This window comes from Vipera berus (assembly GCF_964194415.1).
Source record: "Vipera berus genome assembly, chromosome: 13".
In the NCBI taxonomy this organism is placed as follows: domain Eukaryota; kingdom Metazoa; phylum Chordata; class Lepidosauria; order Squamata; family Viperidae; genus Vipera; species Vipera berus.
This window is the reverse complement of record NC_138216.1, coordinates 16,617,469-16,636,952: the sequence shown is the minus strand read 5'-3', so window position 1 is coordinate 16,636,952 and position 19,484 is coordinate 16,617,469. Positions and strand designations below refer to the sequence as shown.

Here is a 19,484-nt window from a genome sequence, read left to right as displayed (position 1 = left end):
GGGTGCCTCTGCTCTCCTGGGTCTGCGCAGGATCCGTCCAGCCCCTGAAGAGAGCGGCTGCCAAGGCAACAGGGTAGCCTGGCAGGGGGCTATTAGCGCATCATGAACGACTCGCACCTACTCCTTCGAGCAGGGTATTTCCTTGAGTTGCCGTGGCAACCTCGGCACCAGCTGCATGTTTTCAGGGATGGTGGGCAATTCATCTCATCAGAGTAAATTTAGAATGAAAGGTTTTAATCTTCAGCTTGGGAGTTGTTATTTACAGGCGAAGGCCTGTGTTGCTTCCAAGGAGATTATTATTAAGCCAGAGAGCAGCCCAGATGCCCGGGAGGAGGGGCAGGTCTGCGGGGAGAGGGCGGGAAGAGGTATGTATGTATGTATGTATGTATGTATGTATGTATGTATGTATGCATGTGTATGTATGTAAGAGGCATGTATCTATGGAGGGAGCAGAGCAGTCAACTCATCATGGCCAACTTGCCGCGGGACAACTCGCCATGGGATAAGGGTTACTCTAATATCGAAGAAATAGTGGAATAGAATCTTTAAAGAAAAGATGCCAAAGGAGGGATAAAATGAAATATGAATAACCAAAAATAAAATATTTTTTAAAAATATTTTAAATAATTAAATAAAATTGTTGAATTGTTCTGCAGCCAGTTGCCCTATGGTGAATTGGCCGCAGCGAGTTGGCTGTGGCAAGTGGTTCCATTCCAAGGAGAGGATGGACAAACAGACACATCTGGATGCATCTGAGCAAGAACCTTCTTCCTCAACCAGGTGTCCTCCAGATGTGCTGGAAAATGGAGCTCTCAGATCTTTGCTGTTCTGGCCAAAGTCCAAGATTGTGGAAGATGGGTGGGGGGGGGGGTTTGCAGCCAAGCAGGCAGAGCTGTAACCCAGGAGACTGGGCTGTAGGGCTGTACAGATGGCCCTCAACTGGGACCAGCATTTCTGTTGCTAAGCAAGGTGCTCATTAAGTGAGTCACACCCAATTTTGTGACCCTTTTTGCCGTGAAGTTACAATGGCACTGAAAAAGGTGACTTATGACATTTTTCACACTTATGACGGTTGCAACATCCCCGTGGTCAGGTGATCAAAATTCAGATGCTTGGCAACTGACTCATAGTTATGACAATTGCAGCATCCCCGTGGTCAGGTGATCAGAATTCAGGCTACTGAATCATAGTTATGACAGTTGCAGTGTCCCGGGCTCCTGTGATCCCCTTTTGCGACTTTCTGACAAGCAAAGCCCATGGGGAAGCCAGATTCACTTACCAACTATGTGACTAACTTAACAACTGCAGTGATTCACTTAACAACCATGGCGAGAAAGGTAGGCCTCCCTCCTTCCAAATTAAGGGTACTTGATGCCTTGGCAAGCAGCCTGCAGAGGCTGGTGAGAGGTTTACATAATGGCTCTCTGCAGCCTGAGAGATTTGGGTTCCTGCCTGGCCAGGCCCAAGACCGGTGCTACTCAAAAGGTGTAATAGCAGAGCTTGGGGATCCTCACCCTGCAGTTCTGATTGCTGTTTTGAGCTACTTGTTGCTTCTTTGCAGCATGAGGCTCCCAGTTTCACGAACTCCTCAGCTGCCCTGCCTCAGGGCTCCAGAATTCCCCGTCGCACTTTGTATTCTAGGTGGAGTTGTAAAGCATTATTCAGTTATTGCTGTGTTTGTCAACCTTAGCAATTTTAAGATGTCTGGACTTCAACTCCCAGAATTCCCCAGTCAGCATAGCTGGTTGGGGAATTTGGGAGTTGAAGTCCAGACATCTTAAAATTGCCAAGGTTGAGATACACTGAATTATTGCATTAATAGATCTGTTAACTGGTTGCAGAGATCATTGACGTCTTACTTACGACAACAACTCAGCCCAACATTTCTGTGGCTAAGTGAGACATTTGTTAAGTCAGTTTTGTCCCCATTTTGTGACCTTTCTTGCCACAGTTGTTAAGTGAATCACTGCAGTTGTTCAATTAGTAACACGGTTGTTAAGTGAATCTGGCTTGGCTTAAGTGAATCTGACTTGGCTTGGCCGAAGGTCGTAAAAGGGGACCACGTGACCCCAGGACACTGCAATCATCATAAATATGAACCAGCTGCCAACCGTCTGAGTTTTGATCACCTGACCCTGGGGATGCTGCAATGATCATAAGTGTGAAAAACGGTCATAAGTCCCTTTTTTTTTTAGTTGTAACTTTAAGCGGTCACTAAATGAACTGATGGTAGAGGACAGGAAGGCCTGGAGGAACATTGTCCATAGGGTCGCGATGGGTCGGACACGACTTCGCAGCTAACAACAACAAATGAACTGAACCTGTATTCTACTCTAAGTGAGATGTGTCTGTCTCTCTTCTGCAAATCAGATCACCTGGTTGTATTATTGCTGAAGTCTCAAGTTACCAGCAACCTCCCAAACTGGGTGTCAAGGTTCCGACAGACAGAGGCGAATAAAGCAGAACTCCGAGGCTTGCAAATTCCTCAAAGAACTTGTTTATTAGTTACAAAGTAAACCCAGTCTAGATACACACGTAACAATTCCCCAATACAAAGTTAAAAATCCCACCCATAAAGCTATGCAAGCGACTACGTTCCCCAGTGCAATCATTTGGCGGGCTTTTTTCACAACGCCCAGCCTGCAGGCTTGGGAGCAGCCGATGACCTTGGTTCCCACGGGACAAAAGATTATTATGACTAGCGAACCACCTGGGCAGCCCCCCTCCCTCCGTTCTATGTGGCAACCCAGAACAAGCAGGAAAATGGCTATAGCCATGCTCAGTCGCAGCGCTGACACTGGGTTTCCTTCAGACAGACAATGGGATTATGATGGGGGTCTAAAGCAAAGATACTGGCTTATTCTTCCCAGCTGTAGCTGAAGTCGAAGTGGACGAACAGCCTCAGAGTTCCCTACGGACTGGCCCAGGGCGTCGGAAGAGTCTGCGTGGTCATAGCCCCAAGGAGAGTGAAGCCCGGGGTAGGTTGTGGGGCTGCGCCAGTGGTGATCTTTGGCTTCTTTCCCCACCTTTGTCCAGCAACTTCCATTGTTTTCTCCCCACCTTCTAGCGGTAGGGGAGGGTGGCCATATCCCTTCTCTGTAGTTAGAGGTTTTGGGGAACATTGATCAGACACAATGACCCCACAACCACCGTCTGCTTGCTCACTTGTCTTGCAATGACCGAAGCGTTGACCGCGTCCCCCTCCTCTACAAATGTTGAGATTGCATGCATTGTACTTACCATATCTCGAGGGGCTTAACAGGTGCTGCCACTCGTCTTTGTGGAGAACATCTTGAACTTTCACTTGGCCACCTGGACTTTCTCATGCACAGCCCCCCCCTTTCCCTCCTCTTCCTTAATCCGAGCAATCAAAGGATTACCCAGGAGGGGCTCTGGATTTGCCTTAATCAGTGGGGGGTTAGGCAAGACAATCACAGAGATTCCAGTCAAATTCTGGATTCCGATTTGATCATTCCCGTGCCTGGCCTTGGCTCTCTCCAGCTCCGCTTCCCTGGTGCTGGTTGGCTTCAGGCCGACTCTCTGAGCCACATTGCAAATAACTCTGCTGTGGCCACTGATCCCTTTGCTTCCTCCTCTGGATCAAAATGGGCCTTTGCTCTGCTCCACCCCCTGACTGCTTATTACAGGTAAGTCCTCAGCTTACAAGAGTCTGTTTAGTGACTGTTCAAAGTTATAACAGCACTGAAAAAAGTGACTGATGACCATGTGTCAGCTTATGACCGTTGCAGCATCCTCGTGGTCACATGATCAAAATTCAGGCACTTGGCAGACCCTGACTCATATTTATGGCGGTCGCAGCATCCCAGGGTCACGTGATCCCCTTTCGCGACAGCAAAGTCAGTGGGGAAGCCAGACTCGCTTCACAACTGTGTTACTAACTTAACAACTGCAGTGGTTCACTTAACGGTGGCAAGGAAGGTCGTAAAATGGAGCAAAACTCACTTAGCAAATGTCTCACTTAGCATCATAAATTTTGGGCTTGGGTATGATCATAAGTCCAGGACTACCTGAATTAATTTTCTTCATTATTTACTAAAAGTGGAGGCAGCTTCCTAGACCCGTGGAAGCCCTCAACCTCAGCTACGCCCAAATATCCTTTGGAAAGGATGACCTCCCACCCACCCCACCCCCCAATAGCAAACTCAATTCCAAATCCAAACATTGCCCATAAAAAAACCCAACCCTAAATTCAGACGAAGTAGTCATGGCCTTCCCTGCAAGAATCCCCCGTCTTTTCCCCAGGTTGCAGTGAAGCCGCTGAGGTGCCCAGCCGTTTAGCTCCCGGAGAGCGCCAAGCGGGAGATGGAACGTCTCTTCCAGAGACCCCCAACCCCCAAATGGTGAGAGCCGCCCTCTTGTGGGCCCAGGCTAAGAAGGGGGCGGGGGAGAAGGGTCAGCAGCGAACTGGCTCCCACCCGTTGCTCCCTTCCTTCTGCTCGCAGATGTCGGCAGTCTATGCCGAACTGGAAAGCCGCCTGACCGCTGGCTTGGGAGGGAAGGTGGGCCGCCTGCCTGCGTGCTGGACTTCCTCTCGGGCTTCAGAGCCTGCAGGTAACTCCTCCGGTCTTGAGGGGGTACAGTAGACAACTTTTGGGGATTTATTTGGGATGGACTTGGAATTTGTTCGGGAAAACCGGAGCTTTTCTCCCTGCTTGGTTGAGATCCAAGATCAGAGCTGAGGGAACTTGCAACTGTTGACTTTGTGATGCCATAAGGTCCAAATAAATACTGATTTGTAGAATCTCTCTCTTTAAAATTTAGTTCAATGCAAACAGGTTCATCATAAATGTGGTGAGGTTCACCCAGTAGACAGTAAGAACCATCCTTTCCCCCCAAAAGATAACTCTGGAAGTCAGAACGAAATGGCTTCTCTTTCTGTTATCCCCTTCCCCAACTGAACATCAAATAGTATTTGGGGGGAAAAGTTGGTCATTTGAAAAGCTTTTTCTCTTCCTCCCATTTCCCCAAAAATGCATTGGGTGCTTCACACTAGATTCTCCAAATTGCCTAATGTCAGTTCAGGGGCAGCTAATATTCTGATATTTCTTCTTTTCCTCTGTTAAGTGAAGGGTGAATATGCCTCATTCTCAGCCCTTGGTCTTTTGTTTCAAGGAAATGAAATTCACTTTTGTGAATAGAATAGAATAGAATAGAATAGAATAGAATAGAATAGAATAGAATAGAATAGAATAGAATAGAATAGAATAGAATAGAATAGAATAGAATAGAATAGAATAGAATAGAATAGAATAGAATAGAATAGAATAGAATAGAATAGAATAGAATAGAATAGAATAGAATAGAATAATAGAGCTGGAAGGGACCTTGGAGGTCTTCCAGTCCAGCCCCTGCTCAAGCAGGAGAACCTATACCATCTCAGACAAGTGACTGTCTAGCGGCCTCTTCTTAAAAATCTCCAGTGATGGAGCGCCCACGATTTCTGGTGGCAAGTTGTTCCACTGAATAATTGTTCTAACTGTCAGGCATTGTAGCATAGAATAGAATGGAACAGAACAGAATAGAGTAGAAAACAGAGTTGGAAGGGATGTTGTAGGTCATCTAGTCCACCCCCCCATTGTGCTGCATATGGTTGTGTGTCTCTTTCTCTATTTTCTGCAGGTAGCCGAAAATCAGGATTGACTATTTCCTGGCAGAATGATCCCACCCTGCAGCCTTGCTATTACCGCTCGCCTGGTGGCCTCCCTTCCCCCTGCAGCACAGACTCAAACCCCTATGTCAGCCTGGACAGCAGCCCGGCCTTGTCGCCCAAGCTGAGCCCCCTGTCTCGCCGGAGGAAGCTCTTCACCTTCTCACGGCCGCCACGCAGCCGGGATACGGACCGCTTCCTTGATGCGCTGAGCGAGCAGCTGGGCCATCGCATCACGCTGGTGGACGACTTCCTGGCGTCTGAGAACGATTACGAGGAGGTGGGAGGTTTTTCTCCAGTGAAGGGGCCAGCATGGAAGGGTCTGCAGGGATGGAAAACCACCCAAGGCAAAATTCCCAATGTTTTCCCCACTTGTTTCTTATGTCTAAATAGGTGCAGGTAGTCCTTGACTTACAGCAGTTCGTTTAGTGACTCTTTGAAGTTACTACGGCATTGAAAAAAGCAACTAATAACATTTTTTCATTCTTACGAGCACTGCGGCATTCCCGTGGTCACATGATCAAAATCCAGCCCCTTGGCAACCGACTCATAGTTATGACGGTTCTAGTGTCCCAAGGTCATGTGATTATCTTTTGTGACCTAACAAGCAATGGGGAAGCCAGATTCACTTAACAACGGGGTTGCTAACATAACTACAGGAGTGATTCACTTTACAACTGTGGCAAGAACGGTCATAAAATGGGGCAAAATTCACTTAATAATCATCTCGCTTAGCAACAAAAACTCAATTGTGGTCATAAGTCGAGGTCTACCTGTAATATTACTAAAAAGTAACTGGAACGAACTACTGGATAGCCTAGAATCCTAGATTTGGAAGGGACCTTGGAGGTCTTCCAGTCCAGCCCGCTGCCTACTACAGGAAGCCTCATGCCATTCTGCACAGAGGGTCTTCCGGTCTTTTCTTGCAAACCGCACAAATGCAGCGCGATGCCTTCCCAGGCTGGAAAGCGAGGCAGGCCCTGCTTATCTCTTATCATTCTTGCACTCCAGCATTATTGCACCGGGAATAGGCAGATGGTGCCTTTGTGTCTGGCTTTCTGATTTCTCAGCTCCTAGGAACCACCCACAAGTTCCACACCCATGCACTGCCCTTCAGACGCTATTGCAGAAAAAAGAATGTTTGCTAAAACTCCAAAAGACCATTCCACAGAGACCTCGGTTCTCTCCTGAGCGCAAATTCCCGTATGAGGGCAGAATGGAAGCCTCTTGCAAGCCTTGGCTGATCTCCTGCCTAGTTAGTGCTGGGATGGGAGGCCACTGAGGAATCCAAGACCTGGAAGTGAATCTAGGAAGAAAAAAAGTATTCCGGGAGTCCATCTTTCCATAGGCAGCCCCAAGATCTGCAGAGTTGTGGCTCTGGGGTCACTCGTTCAACTTGGAGGGGACTTTTCTTTGGAGCTTTTTAAAGATCTTTGGGTTCCAAACGGTCCCAGTTGATGTGACAGATTTTGCTCAATTCTGACTAATGCCAATCCAGGCAAAGAACCCAAAGGCTCTGGGTCAGGGGGATCAAACTATTTTCCAAAGTACCAAAAGGCAAGACAAGAAGCAATGGATGGAAACTATTCAAGTAGAGAAGCAACCTAGAACTAAAAAATTTCCTAACAGTGAGGACAATCAATTTCCTAACAGTGAGAACAAATAATTTGCCTCCAGAAGTTGTGGGTGCTCCATCACTAGAGGCTTTCAAGAAGAGACTAAATAGCCATTTGTCTGAAACAGTATAGGGTCTCCTGCTCAAGTAGGGGACTGGACTAGAAGACCCTTCCTAACTCTATTGTTCTATTTTGTGTTCTATGTCTGGACAGCTATTTCTCTGGAATGGTGTAGGATTTCCTGCTTTGGTAGAGGGTTGTATATGAGAGGCAAATCAGTTTTTATGCAGATGCATTTGTCAGGATTCTTCTTACGGCAACGTATTTATGGGACCGGTTGTAACAACTTTTCAGTTTGACAATTTGGAGCCATCTGTGTGCTAGTAAACATCAAAAGGAAGAGAAAAACAACAGGCTTGGGGGGAAGCCAAATGTGTCTTTATTTTGTTTACTGAAACATAAAATGCCACTTGAAAGGCTGTGTGCTTAACAGATGGAAAGAGAGTTAAAACAGACACAAAACTGAAAGATTTCACCAGCCAAATTGGAAGTCTTTGCAGGCCAAAATAATCCTCTAAAGCAGAGGTCTCCGATCTTGGCAATATTTAAGACTTGTGGACTTCAACTCCCAGAATTTCCCAGCCAACTGCCAAGATTGTTGTTTGATATGTTTTAATTTTTAATTTTTTAACTGTGTAGTTAATTTATTTTGGGGCTATTTAATTCTTTTTTAATTTTTGTATTGTTGTTTTTTATTGTTGTTAGCCGCCCTGAGTCCTTCGGGTGATAGGGGGCATATACGTCCCAAATAAATAAATAAATAAATAAATAAATAAATAAATAAATAAATAAATAAATAAATAAATAAATAAATAAATAAATAAATAAGATTGGAGACTCTTGGTCTAAAGGAGCAGAGTGTAAACTTGGCCTCTTAGGTGTTGAGTTGTCTATTGGGGGCCACCCTTTGAATGTGAAAGGACTGGGGCCTATTTCAAAAAGGAGTTTTGCAAACCTGAAGTGGGTGTCTTAAGCAGCTACAAACTTTTTTTTGTCTCCTTCACCTTCCAATAATAACTGGAATGGCTCTTCCCATTCTAAAGGCTAGAAGATGCCGCTGTGTGTCCCCCCCCCCCCGGGAAAACAGCAGCTCCTCTCCAGGGTGAATAAGAGGTGCCCACCGGATGTGGTCAAAAGTCAAGATGGCGGCCACAACTATGACTGAAGCATGGAAGACACATGAAAAGCAAGCAGAGTTTCAAACACACCATTATAGTCACCATCCTGACTTTCTGACCTTAGACTGTGGGAACCTCAGGAGGAATTAAGCAGGTATCAGAATAGAGCTGGAAGGGACCTAATCCGATCCTCTGCTCAAGCAGGAGACCCTAGACCAGGGGTAGGCAACCTTGGCTCTTTTATGACTCGTGGACTTCAACTCCCAGAATTCCTGAGGAATTCTGGGAGTTGAAGTCCACGAGTCATAAAAGAGCCGAGGCTGCCTACCCCTGCCCTAGACCAGGGGTCGGCAACCTAAAAAAGGAAAAGAGCCACCGGGAACCGGTTCCATCACAAATTAAAAAAACTGGGAGCCGCGTGCGTGTGTCCATGCACGCGCATGCACAAAAAATGTTTTGCGCATGCGCGGACACACGCGGTTGCCATTTTTTTAAAAAGTGAGATGGAACCGGTTCCCGGTTGCCCGACGGCGACGGCCCGTCTGCAAAGCTGCCGCTTTCGGCAGCTTTGCAGACGGGCCGCGGCAGCTTCCTCAAAGAGCGGCACCGCTGCCCGTTCGCCCGGAGGTACGCGCGCACCTCTCCAAAGGTTTGGGGAGGTGCGCGCGCAGCTCCGCCCATTCGGGGTGGGGTGGGGGTGTTTGGTTTTTATTCCCCCCGTCTGCTGGGTGGTTGCAGCAGGTTTTGGTCACTTCACATGACCCTGGGACACTCTGACCGTCATAAATATGAATCAGTTGCCAAGCATCTGAATGTAAACCAAAAGACCCTGGGGATGCTGCAATATTCCAGCTGATCGGCGCTTCTTCAGGGCTCAGGAGATGCGCTGGGATCAGTGCTGAGCTCCAGCTGGAGCCTGGCGCTGATCCTGGTGCTTCCGCTGAGCCCTGACAGCCCTGCAGCTCCAGCCATCTCTTGCTCAGGCTTGTGTGGTGCTGCCACCGGTTCAGCTCATTCCCCCCCCCCCACTTTTCTAGGATGGTCGTGTACCACCTGTCAGGTGCCAATGTACCACAGGTGGTACCTGTACCACTGGTTGAAAAGCCCTGGTCTATTGAATGTGTTGCTCCCTTTTCCTGGTAAAACGGTGCCCCCTCTGAACCTGTCCACAAATAATGCAATGTGCTTGTGAAGTTGGGATGCCCTGTGCCTTACCTACCACCCCTGCTGTTCTCTCCCCAGATGAGTTTCCACGATGACCAGGGCAGCTACATGGCCAATGACCGCAGCAGTGCCAGCGAGGGCTTGAGCAGCAGCGAAGGGAGTTCCCTGACCTACTCCATCTTGTCAGACCACCTCCCCCCGCCTCCAATCAGCCCACCCCCCAGACCTCCACAGTTCTGTGACCCCCAGAAAGAGCCCAGGTCCACGGAAGCGGCCCAGAGTGCTCCCTCCGGCCCCCATCCCACAGCCCAGCTCCCCCTGCCTCCTCCCCCTCCTCCCCCACCCCCTCCGCCCCCAATGCCCTGTGTGCCCCCTCCATTGCTGCAAGGAAGTATTCACCGCAGGAGCGAGTCCAACCACATGAGTGTTAAGCGGCTGCGCTGGGAGCAGGTGGAGAACTCGGAAGGCACCATCTGGGGTCAGGTAGGATCAGAACCCCCAATGGAGGCACATGTGTAGGAGCAGGAATGACAGGAGCCGGGGAGAGGGCGGAGTGAAAAGAGGGATCAGCCTAGAATCCCTACATAGCCACAAGCCAACTAGGTCAATCCCCCTTAAGTGCCGTTGACCCTTATCCAGGTGCTGAGAAGATTCCTGTGCATTGGCAATAAATCATGTGCGGACCTGGTCTTTCCTGCCTGACAGCTCCTCCCCACCTTGTCCCACCCTGGCCCTTGCTTTGTTGAAACCCTCTAAGCTTTCCACTCTGCCAGATGAAAAGCCTGAAGGGTGCACCCCTTGCAACACCCTATGCCAGCTAGTGACATTATTTTGAATGCTGTGCTAAGCTTTCCCTATTCCTTCCGTGTATATTTCTTTGGTTACAAAAAGAGCACACGAGCTGTACTTTGGGCACTGTCAAACCTAGGGGTCTCGAGTGTACAGCTGTTTGGGCAGGGAGATGCCCCACCCTTTTCTGCAGATTGTCTGTCCTCTTGTTGCCTTGAGAGGTCAGTAAGCGATATTTGGCCCCCAGAGAGAACTGCTTGTTTCTCGTGCATGCCTGGCCACTTGGGGAGAGGCGGGTGAGCTTGTCAGTGGCTCCTCCTTCGGGTTCCCTCGATGTCCTTCCTTTGTGGCCTTGGTGACAACGTCTGCTTGGTCGGGGTGTGTGTCTGTTAATGCAAAGTGCTGGGCAGCCGGCCGTTGGACCGAGTGGGCATCGGCCAGGGCAAGGGCCCAGCACCAAGGTCCCTTTGAAGAGCCAAGGGTGGGTCTGGCTCTTGGCCTGACGGCTTCTTCCTCCTTTCCTAGCTCGGGGAGGATTCTGACTATGACAAGCTGAGCGACATGGTCAAGTACCTGGACCTTGAGCTGCATTTTGGAACTCAGAAGCCAGCGAGTGAGTCGGTGGTCTCTGCCACAGCAGGGAAGGAGGCTTACGTTAGTGGGGAGGGGGTAGTAGAAGCAGCTCGCCTTGGCGTTTGGTGGGGCCGCAGCCGACTCTTACCCAGCCTGGGGTGGGGCCTGCGCACATGGTGGATTTGCTTCGCTCTGTGGGGCTCCTCCTGTCTCTGTGCTGCTCCACATGCTTCCCCACAGACCCTTTGCTTGGTGGCTTGGGGCTCCCCGCTGCTCCTGGGGTGCTCTTTGCGTTCTGTTGGAGCTTTCCTGGCTCACAATCACTTCCTCTTACCCCATCGCTCCCCAGATCCAGGCCAGCACTGGTAGGTGGGTCACAGCTGGGCAGAGAGTGGGCAGGCAGGAGAATTGCCAAGCCTTTGCTCCAGGGTTTCCAGGGGGAGGGAGGAGGGGGGGAGCCATCCACACATCGGCAAAGCAGGTGGATTCTGAAGTCCTCCCCCCGCCTCTCTTCTGCGAGGCCAGCCAGGCTCTCCAGCTATGATGCAAACTTCAGCCCCCATAATGCCCGGCTTTTGCTCTGGCCACGCTGGATGTGGCTGGAGTGATACGGAGTCTGACGAGGAGAGGTCGGGAGAGCTCCTTTCCGTCGTTCAGCGAACGGCGGTGACCCTTACAGGATCTTGCAAGTTGCAGGTTAGATGAAGAGGCAGGTGGCTCAGGGTCGAGCCCACCTGTGGCCAGAGAAGCTGATGGGGCCACGTTGGCCAGTCACGCTCTCTCTCCACCCAACCGACCTGACAGGGTGGCTGTTTAAAGAAAAATGGGGATCAAAAGTATAATGCCTTGAGCTCCAGGAAATCACTAACTTCTTGTTTGGGCCTTGTTTGACTCCTGGTGACTGCCTTCAGTTTCTTTGTCAAGGTTTTTCAGGCGTGTTTTTTTTTTGCCACTGCTTCCTTCCTGGGGGAGGAGAGTGCCTTGTAACCACTGTACTAAACTGGTTCTCTGACTAACTAATAAACAAATAAATATGTTTGGCTGTAATCATTATTCCCATACGAAGAGGGACCTCGAAGCTGAAAGAGACTGACTTATGGCCGTTGGGAAGCTTGTGGCTCACAAATTTAGGGATATCTCTCCCCCCCCCCCCCAAGCTAGCAGTGCTTGGTCTTCTCCTTATAGCTCTCGGAAGCTCACAGAGACCACAACCATCCTCACCGTTGCCGTCCAGAGCTGATTTCCGAAGGTAGACTGCCTCTGAGCTTGGAGGCAGATTATTTTGCCTGGTGCTGAGTTTCTCAACAGGGAGAAGCAAATTCTCCTTGTGAGCCTGGGACTGGGGCTGGTCATGCCAGGGAGATCTTGGGCAGAAGCCAACTGGGTGAGCCAGTTGGGGAAGCCAAGTGAAGAGGTTTAGGCTGTGAGCAGTGAAGATGAGGAGTCTTACCCCCCCACACACACAAGAAGCAATGGGGAGCTAAGAGGGTTCATGCCTTTGACTCGGAAATGCTGTGGCTGCCCGCCAGGAGCTTCCAGGATGCCCAGCACATGTCATGCCAGTCCCCAGCTTCATTTTTCTCTTTCCCAAGGCCTCTTGAACCCTCTCCTTATCTCAGATTAAATCTTTCAGTTTCTCTTCCAGAGCCAAGCCCCTTGCCGGAGCCCCTTAAAAAAAAGCACCTGGTTGAGATTCTGTCCCACAAAAAGGCCTACAACACAGGTGAGTAACAGCTAGCAGGCCAGGAGGGTGTGGAGAAGGCCTCGGGGCACTGGACAGGTAGATGAAACATTTGCCCAAGCTGGGGGTGTCTACAAGTGTGGTTAAAAAGATCAAGGGGATGTGCTGAACATTAAAAAAACGGGGTGTTTGGATTGCCCCATTGCGGCCACCACCTTGATCTTTTTGACTACGTCCTGCAGTTACCAACACCATCCCAAACTCCTGGAAGAAAGGTAAGAGATCAGTCAGAGGATTGGAAGGGACCTTGCAGGTCTTCTAGACCAGGGGTAGGCAACCTCGGCTCTTTTATGACTCATGGACTTCAACTCCCAGAATTCCTGAGTCAGCATAGGCCTTGGTGCCAACCTCTGCTTGGTGCCAACCTCCCAGGAATTCTGGGAGTTGAAGTCCATGAGTCATAAAAGAGCCGAGGTTGCCTACCCCTGGTCTAGACCATCCTCCTGCCCAGTGCAGGATCCTCAGGCCACTCTGGACAATGGGCCCCCCCCAGTCGTTTCTTGAAAACCTTCGATGATAAAGATAAAGAATAAACAGGTCTGTGGCAGAAAGTGCCACCACCCTCGCTCAAAGGTCACTGGGGGGAGAGCAAGACTTGGTGCTACCCTGCTGGAGGGTCAGGGCATCCACGTGGTCCTGGCTGCTCCTGGCCCGAAACCAAAGCCGCTTTGGCAAGGCACGTCCAGCCTCCCTGCTGATGCCTTCTCCTCCTCCGGCCAGCCATCTTGATTGCACACCTCAAGCTCTCCCACATCGAGCTGCGCCAGATCCTCCTGAGCATGGAGAGCGACCGCCTGGAAGCCTCTCACCTCAAGCAGCTGCTGCTCTTCGCGCCTGACGCCGAGGAGGTGCAGCGCTTCCACAGCTACCAGGGCGACCGCAGCAAGCTGAGCGAGCCGGACCAGTTTGTCCTGCAGGTGAGTGAGGGAAGTCTGCTGCTGGGGAGGGACGGGAGGGGTCTGACTAAGGGTTGGGGGCTATGTGGATTTTTTTAGCAGCCCCCCAAAAGCCTGGGGACGGGTGCATTGTCCGTGGAAAACCTCTTGGTTGGTGATTGGTGTCGGGAGTAACACAACTCACCGACTAAGGATAAACCAAGATGAATGTGGGGCTCTGGCAAATGTGGCTGAGTCTCTGTGTGTGTGTTGAAGCACGGACACTTCTGCTGGCCTATAAAGAAACGTCGGCGTGCTCAATGGCAGTCCTCATCTTGCCCTATCTTGCTTCCTCCTTTTCACGTGGCCTTTTCCCACTCCTGCTCTGAAGCCAGAGGCCCCATGTGCCGGGAGCCATTTTTTATCAGCAGAACGATGGGTGGGGTCTCAGGCAAGGCGGTGTATTTCATTTTTGCCCTCCTCCCTCCTGTACTTTAGGACGGCGGCCTCAGGTGTGATGGTCTTCCTTTGGCCCTTCTCTTCCTTCCCTTCCAGATGCTTTTGGTGCCTGAATATAAAATCCGCCTGTGCAGCCTTCACTTCAAGACGACCCTGCAGGAGAAGGTGGAGGAGATTACGGCCAGCTATGAGTGCATCTACAATGCTTCCCTGGAACTGAAGAATAGCAAGAAACTGGCCAAAATCTTGGAGGTCGGTCAAAATTCCTGTTCCTAGTAGTGGCCACCAGAGGGCCACCACTCCCTTCTACTCAGCCACCCGTTGGCAGTTCCCAGACTTTCAGGGTGCAAAGACTCCCATCGGCTGCCTCTTCTTCTGTCTCTAACTTTCTTTCTTTCTTTCTTTCTTTCTTTCTTTCTTTCTTTCTTTCTTTCTTTCTTTCTTTCTTTCTTTCTTTCTTTCTTTCTTTCTTCCTTCCTTCCTTCCTTCCTTCCTTCCTTCCTTCCTTCCTTCCTTCCTTCCTTCCTTCCTTCCTTCTCTCTGTCTGTGTCTTTATTTATTTATTTATTTATTTATTTATTTATTTATTTATTTATTTATTTATTTCTGCCTCTGTCTTTCTTTCGAGAGGGACATTCTTACAGAGCCTTCTTCAGGGAAGCCCCCCTAATCACTTGGTCTTCAACTCCTACCGTCTCCAGCAGGGGCCATGCTGGTTGGGATGGTGCCAGTTGGAAGCTGAGCCCCCTGTAGCTCAGCCCTGTGGTGTCCTTCAGATGTGCTTTGGACGGCCTCCATGGCAATGGAGGAGATACTGAGAGGTTGCTTAGGTGGAGAGCATGGCCCTTCCCCACAAGGAGGGGAGCATGGAAGGATAGAATTCTGGGTAGGGGTTTTCCTATGTTTCTGGTTTTTCCCTGCCTGCAGTCACTACAGTTATGGGTCCTGTGTTTTAGTCCTGCATGTTGGGCGATCCCTGCAGTGTCCAGAGATGCTACCTACAAAGTAAAAGGGTACTTTGGCTGTGCTGAGGAATTCTGGGAGTTGAATCCAGTTAAAGTCGCCAAGTTTGAAGACCCCTGGACTAAAGTCTGTCTGCTCCCTCCAACGTGCAAGAAAAACCACAGCCCCAGAGGCCAAATGGCTTGCAAACACCCTTTGGAGCCAAAAGCACAGAGGGGCGTCTGCTTCTCCTCTCCTTGAGCTGTTGCCTCTGTTGCATAAACAGAGGCACAGAAGCAAAATCACATGAAATATTAGTACCCCTTTATCTTTATAAGGCCATTTCTGGAATACAGCATCCAGGTTTGGTCACCACGTTACAAAAAGGATGTTGAGGCTTTGGAAAGAGTGCAGAGAAGAGCAACGAAGATGATTAAAGGCCTGGAGATTAAAACATATGAAGAATGGTTGCAGCAACTAAGTACGGCCAGTCTGGAGAAAAGAAGGACTTGGGGGGGGGGACATGATAGCAGTGTTCCAATATTTGAGGGGCTGTCACAAAGAAGGGGTGCGTGTGTCAGCCTATTTTCCAAAGACAAAGGCAATCTTAAGATCTTAAGACATTTCTGTTTGTACAAGCTGGCCTAGCCTGATGGGGATTGTTGGGGTTGTTTTATCTTTGGTCTTTTAATTTTTCTTGGGGTTTTTAGCACTGTATTTCCATTGTTTTTAATTAGGGCAATTGTTTAATCTTTTTTTTAATGTTTGTATTTGCTATTTTATTCTGCCCTGTGAACCGCCCTGAGTCCTCAGGGAGAAGGGCGGTATATAAATGTTATTAAATTAAAATTAAAAGACAAAAAAACAGTGGATGGAAACTAATCAAGGAAAGAAGCAACCTGGATTTCAGGAGAAACTTCCTGACCATGAGAACCGTTAATCAGTGGAATGGCTTGCTTTCAGAAGCTGTCTTCCTTTGAAGAGAAGCCACCCTGGAGCTTCAGAACATGCATTAACCTGCGACAGGAGTTGGCCCCCAGGAGCAAAACAAGCAGCGGCACGCAGAAGGATTCCAAATGGCACCTTGCACCCACTCAAAGTGCCATAAAGAACACCTGGTTAACAGCTCCCTCCTTTGCTGGCTATCAATTAACTCAGGCTTAGGAGGAGATGTGCTGCCTGGCCAGCCCTGGAGCCCTCTGTCCCCATCAGTTCAGCAGATATGGTGCTCCCCTGACCCAGTTCCCATGCCCGGCATGGAAGGCTCTCTAGCGGTGGACTCCGTGCAGGGGTTCCTGATCTGGTACTTCTTTGATGCCTCTGAAGCTGGGCCAACTTCTGAGGATTCCCAGAGAGTGATTATGTTCTTTGGAGGCTTGCTACGGAAGTGAGAAGGAGGGCAACCTACCTTTGGGGCCCTCTGGATGTAGAGAAGCATTGGGGGCTGCTCCTTCAACCCCCCCCCCCCCAAGCTCCTCTATGAATGATCTACCAGGCCTTCCAAACTCTTCTGATCTGGAGAGCTGTGGGCGCTTCACTTGAGCGACTGGCTGGGTTCACACAACCTCTGGAGGGCTGTTCTGCATGACAGCACCAAAATATGCTGCCCTGGCAAAACTAAGAAGGGCTGCTTGCACTGCTGACCCTCTTCTGCCTTGGGAACAAAGCAAATGAGGACTCTGCCCACACCAGAAGTGGAGGGAGAGGAGAGAAACGGTCGACTCCGGGACCATGCCAGGACTGGGCCTCTCCCGCTGCCAGCCTCGATCCAAGAGGGTGACTCAGAGAACTAGTCACCAAGGACCATGTTCTCTGCTTCCCTCCCAGTGGCCAAAGGCCAAATGTGTGTGAGTGTTGGGGGGGGGGGTTGAGGCCCCTCTCTCCACCCTGGAAAAACCAGTTTGCTTCCCTGTCACTCAGTGCACCCCCATTGAAGATGGCAGAGTGGCATTACAGGGGTGAGAACAGCGGAAATACTGGGAAGCTGTGCCAACTTTCCCTTAGGGATGCAGTCTGTGTGAGTTGCGCACGATTTTACAATCTTTTTTGCCACGGTTGTTAAGTCAGATGTCCCCCAACCTTGGCAACTTTAAGACTTGTGGACTTCAACTCCCAGAATTCCTCAGCCAGCCAAGCTGGCTGAGGAATTCTGGGAGTTGAAGTCCACAAGTCTTAAAGTTACCAAGGTTGGAGACCCCTGTGTTAAGGGAATCTAGCTTCCCTATTGCCTGTGCTTGTTGGAAGCTGGCTGGGAAGTTTGCAAATGAGATGCTGCAACTGTTGAACTACTTGCCAATTGCCAAGCACCCAAATTGTAATTGCGTGACTGCAGGGATGTTGTGACAGTCGTAAGTGTAAGGGCTAGTCTTAAGACACTTTTTTCTGCACTGTCGTAATTTCAAACAGTTGCTAAGTGAACGGTTTTAAATTGAGGACTAGACTACCTGTACTTTTATCTATTAATAGTCTTCACTATCCCTGCCTCCTCCTACAGTTGTGGGTGAGGGAGGGTAACGCTATGCAATCTTGTCCTCAAACAAACACACCAGGGATGTGTGGATGTGTTCAGCCTCATATAATCCAACCTGTATTTCAGCCTGCACGTTGTAGAAACATAGCTTGTATGGTGTGTTTATGGCTTGGTGTGTCGTGCAAACTCTGACAGTTTGATTGTGTAAGTCATGATTGACTGATTTTGTGGAAATTCACAGTATTTCCCTCTTCCTTTGCACATGTGAAGCACCACCAGGCAAAAAGGAAAGGCACCGCACGGTCTGGAGTGAGCAAGAGGCAGGGGATAGGCTAGATGGCCACCAAGTCCCTTTACAGTTCTGGCTTTTCTGGGACATGGAATCATCCCAGCTGCCTCATTTCTAGTGTGGAAAACTCAACCCAGACATTGCCTCTTCTGGCTGGGCTTTGAGTAGGCAGGGCTCTAGGACAGGCATAAATCCTGCGTGTGCAGTGTGTACGGTAAGTCTTTACCTGCCGTATCTCTGCCTGTTGTGTGAACCAGGACTGAAACCTGTTAATTCAGCACCAACAGATCAGGCAGAAACGGGAAGAGAGGTAATGGGGTGGTTTTCTCTGATCTGTGATTCACCAGAAACTCTCTTTGCAGTTTGTGCTGGCCATGGGCAACTACCTAAACCATGGGCAACCTCAAAGCAACAAGACAACCAGCTTTAAAATCAACTTCCTCACAGAGGTAGGTGGCCTCCAAACCTGGCTAGATGGATGCTCTCCTTGGGCTAAAGAGGGAACTTTGATCTGTGTGTCATCAAGCCCTGTAGCAACCACACAGATAGGTCTTCTCCAGATGATCTCCTCCGCAACCTGATCCTTCAGGTCTCCCAATGGTGCGCCCATCACTGTTGTGATCCAGACCATCTCCTCTGCTGCCGGTTGTCCTCTTCTCTTTCCTTCCACCTTTAGGGTTTTCTCCAGAGAGCAAGCAAGGTCTTTGCATAAGGATGCAAAATGAAGTGAACCAAACAGGTTAAATTTCTCTCAAGCCCTCTGCTTTTATTAATATTTATATTCCTCTGATGCCTGGACCAGACCCAGATGTCTGTGCAAGATCCAGACACAGGGTGCTACTTACTGGTCTATTTCATTAATCGTTATAGAGCTTAGAATGCTATCTGGGGTTCTTGCTAACTAATCTGGGAAACTACCACAAGTTCAATCATCCTGTAGGATTCAAGGGTGACTCCAGCACGGGGGTTCCTGTTGAAAACATCAAGATGCTACCTTTGATTAGGAGTGGCGGCTGCTGCTGGACTTTCTGACTTAATCTCGTAGCTTCAAATGCTACAAATGTGAATGCAGCTCTTAAAGCCTCTGCATCCTCTTTTAGCCTCCTTCAGCCTAAAGAAAATCGGACGGCTTTAATGAATGATCTAGGCAGGCGCTGGACTCTCAACAGGTCCAAAGCACGTTTTCCAAATCATTTCCAAATTGCTGGATTACTGCCTGGTGATTTACATTATAGACAGTGTTCCTCTCCGGATTTGCAAAATGGTTTGTGGAAACTGAATGCATGTTCTTAGCAGCTTGAAGAAAACCTTGATTGTTTTTTTTTAACTCAGGGAAAAGGAATTTGTCAGTGAGTGAGGAAGGCTTTAATTTCCCAGGTTTCTGCCTCAAAAAGATCTTTCTTCTTGGGGCAATTTCTGGCAAACTGCCTATAGGGAGATTTGCCCTCAAGGGGTCATCTTGCAGATGTGTCTGTCCCTTTTTGGACATTGGGTCCGGCTGCCTTGGAAAGCACCGAAAGTGCTGCTCCCCATAGTAGCCATCATGGCAGGAGGAGGGGGCCATCGGGGTTTGGATCCCTGTTCGCCTGCTCAGTCAGCCTGATGGAGGGATCTGTTCTCCCCAATACCAAAGCAATGTATTCTTGGGTCTAGGACTAAAGATAATTTTTTGTTATTTAAAAAGTTTCCCCTAATTATCGTTTGCCAAAAACTGCACAGT

The 19,484-nt window shown here is 49.3% G+C and overlaps 1 protein-coding gene across 1 annotated transcript in view; it reads left to right on the top strand.

Annotated features, from left to right (window-relative positions):
* GRID2IP (Grid2 interacting protein) overlaps window positions 1-19,484 on the top strand; it is a gene marked incomplete at both ends in the record, with an annotated part of 81,818 nt that overhangs the window by 56,216 nt on the left and 6,118 nt on the right. Inside the window, 10 exons of the mRNA XM_081337978.1 lie at window positions 2,871-2,978; window positions 4,264-4,361; window positions 4,464-4,572; window positions 5,641-5,948; window positions 9,705-10,109; window positions 10,941-11,028; window positions 12,622-12,711; window positions 13,450-13,646; window positions 14,160-14,315; window positions 18,127-18,213. Coding sequence (XP_081194104.1) covers window positions 2,871-2,978; window positions 4,264-4,361; window positions 4,464-4,572; window positions 5,641-5,948; window positions 9,705-10,109; window positions 10,941-11,028; window positions 12,622-12,711; window positions 13,450-13,646; window positions 14,160-14,315; window positions 18,127-18,213 — 1,646 coding nt within the window. The remainder of the gene's footprint in view (window positions 1-2,870; window positions 2,979-4,263; window positions 4,362-4,463; window positions 4,573-5,640; window positions 5,949-9,704; window positions 10,110-10,940; window positions 11,029-12,621; window positions 12,712-13,449; window positions 13,647-14,159; window positions 14,316-18,126; window positions 18,214-19,484) is intronic.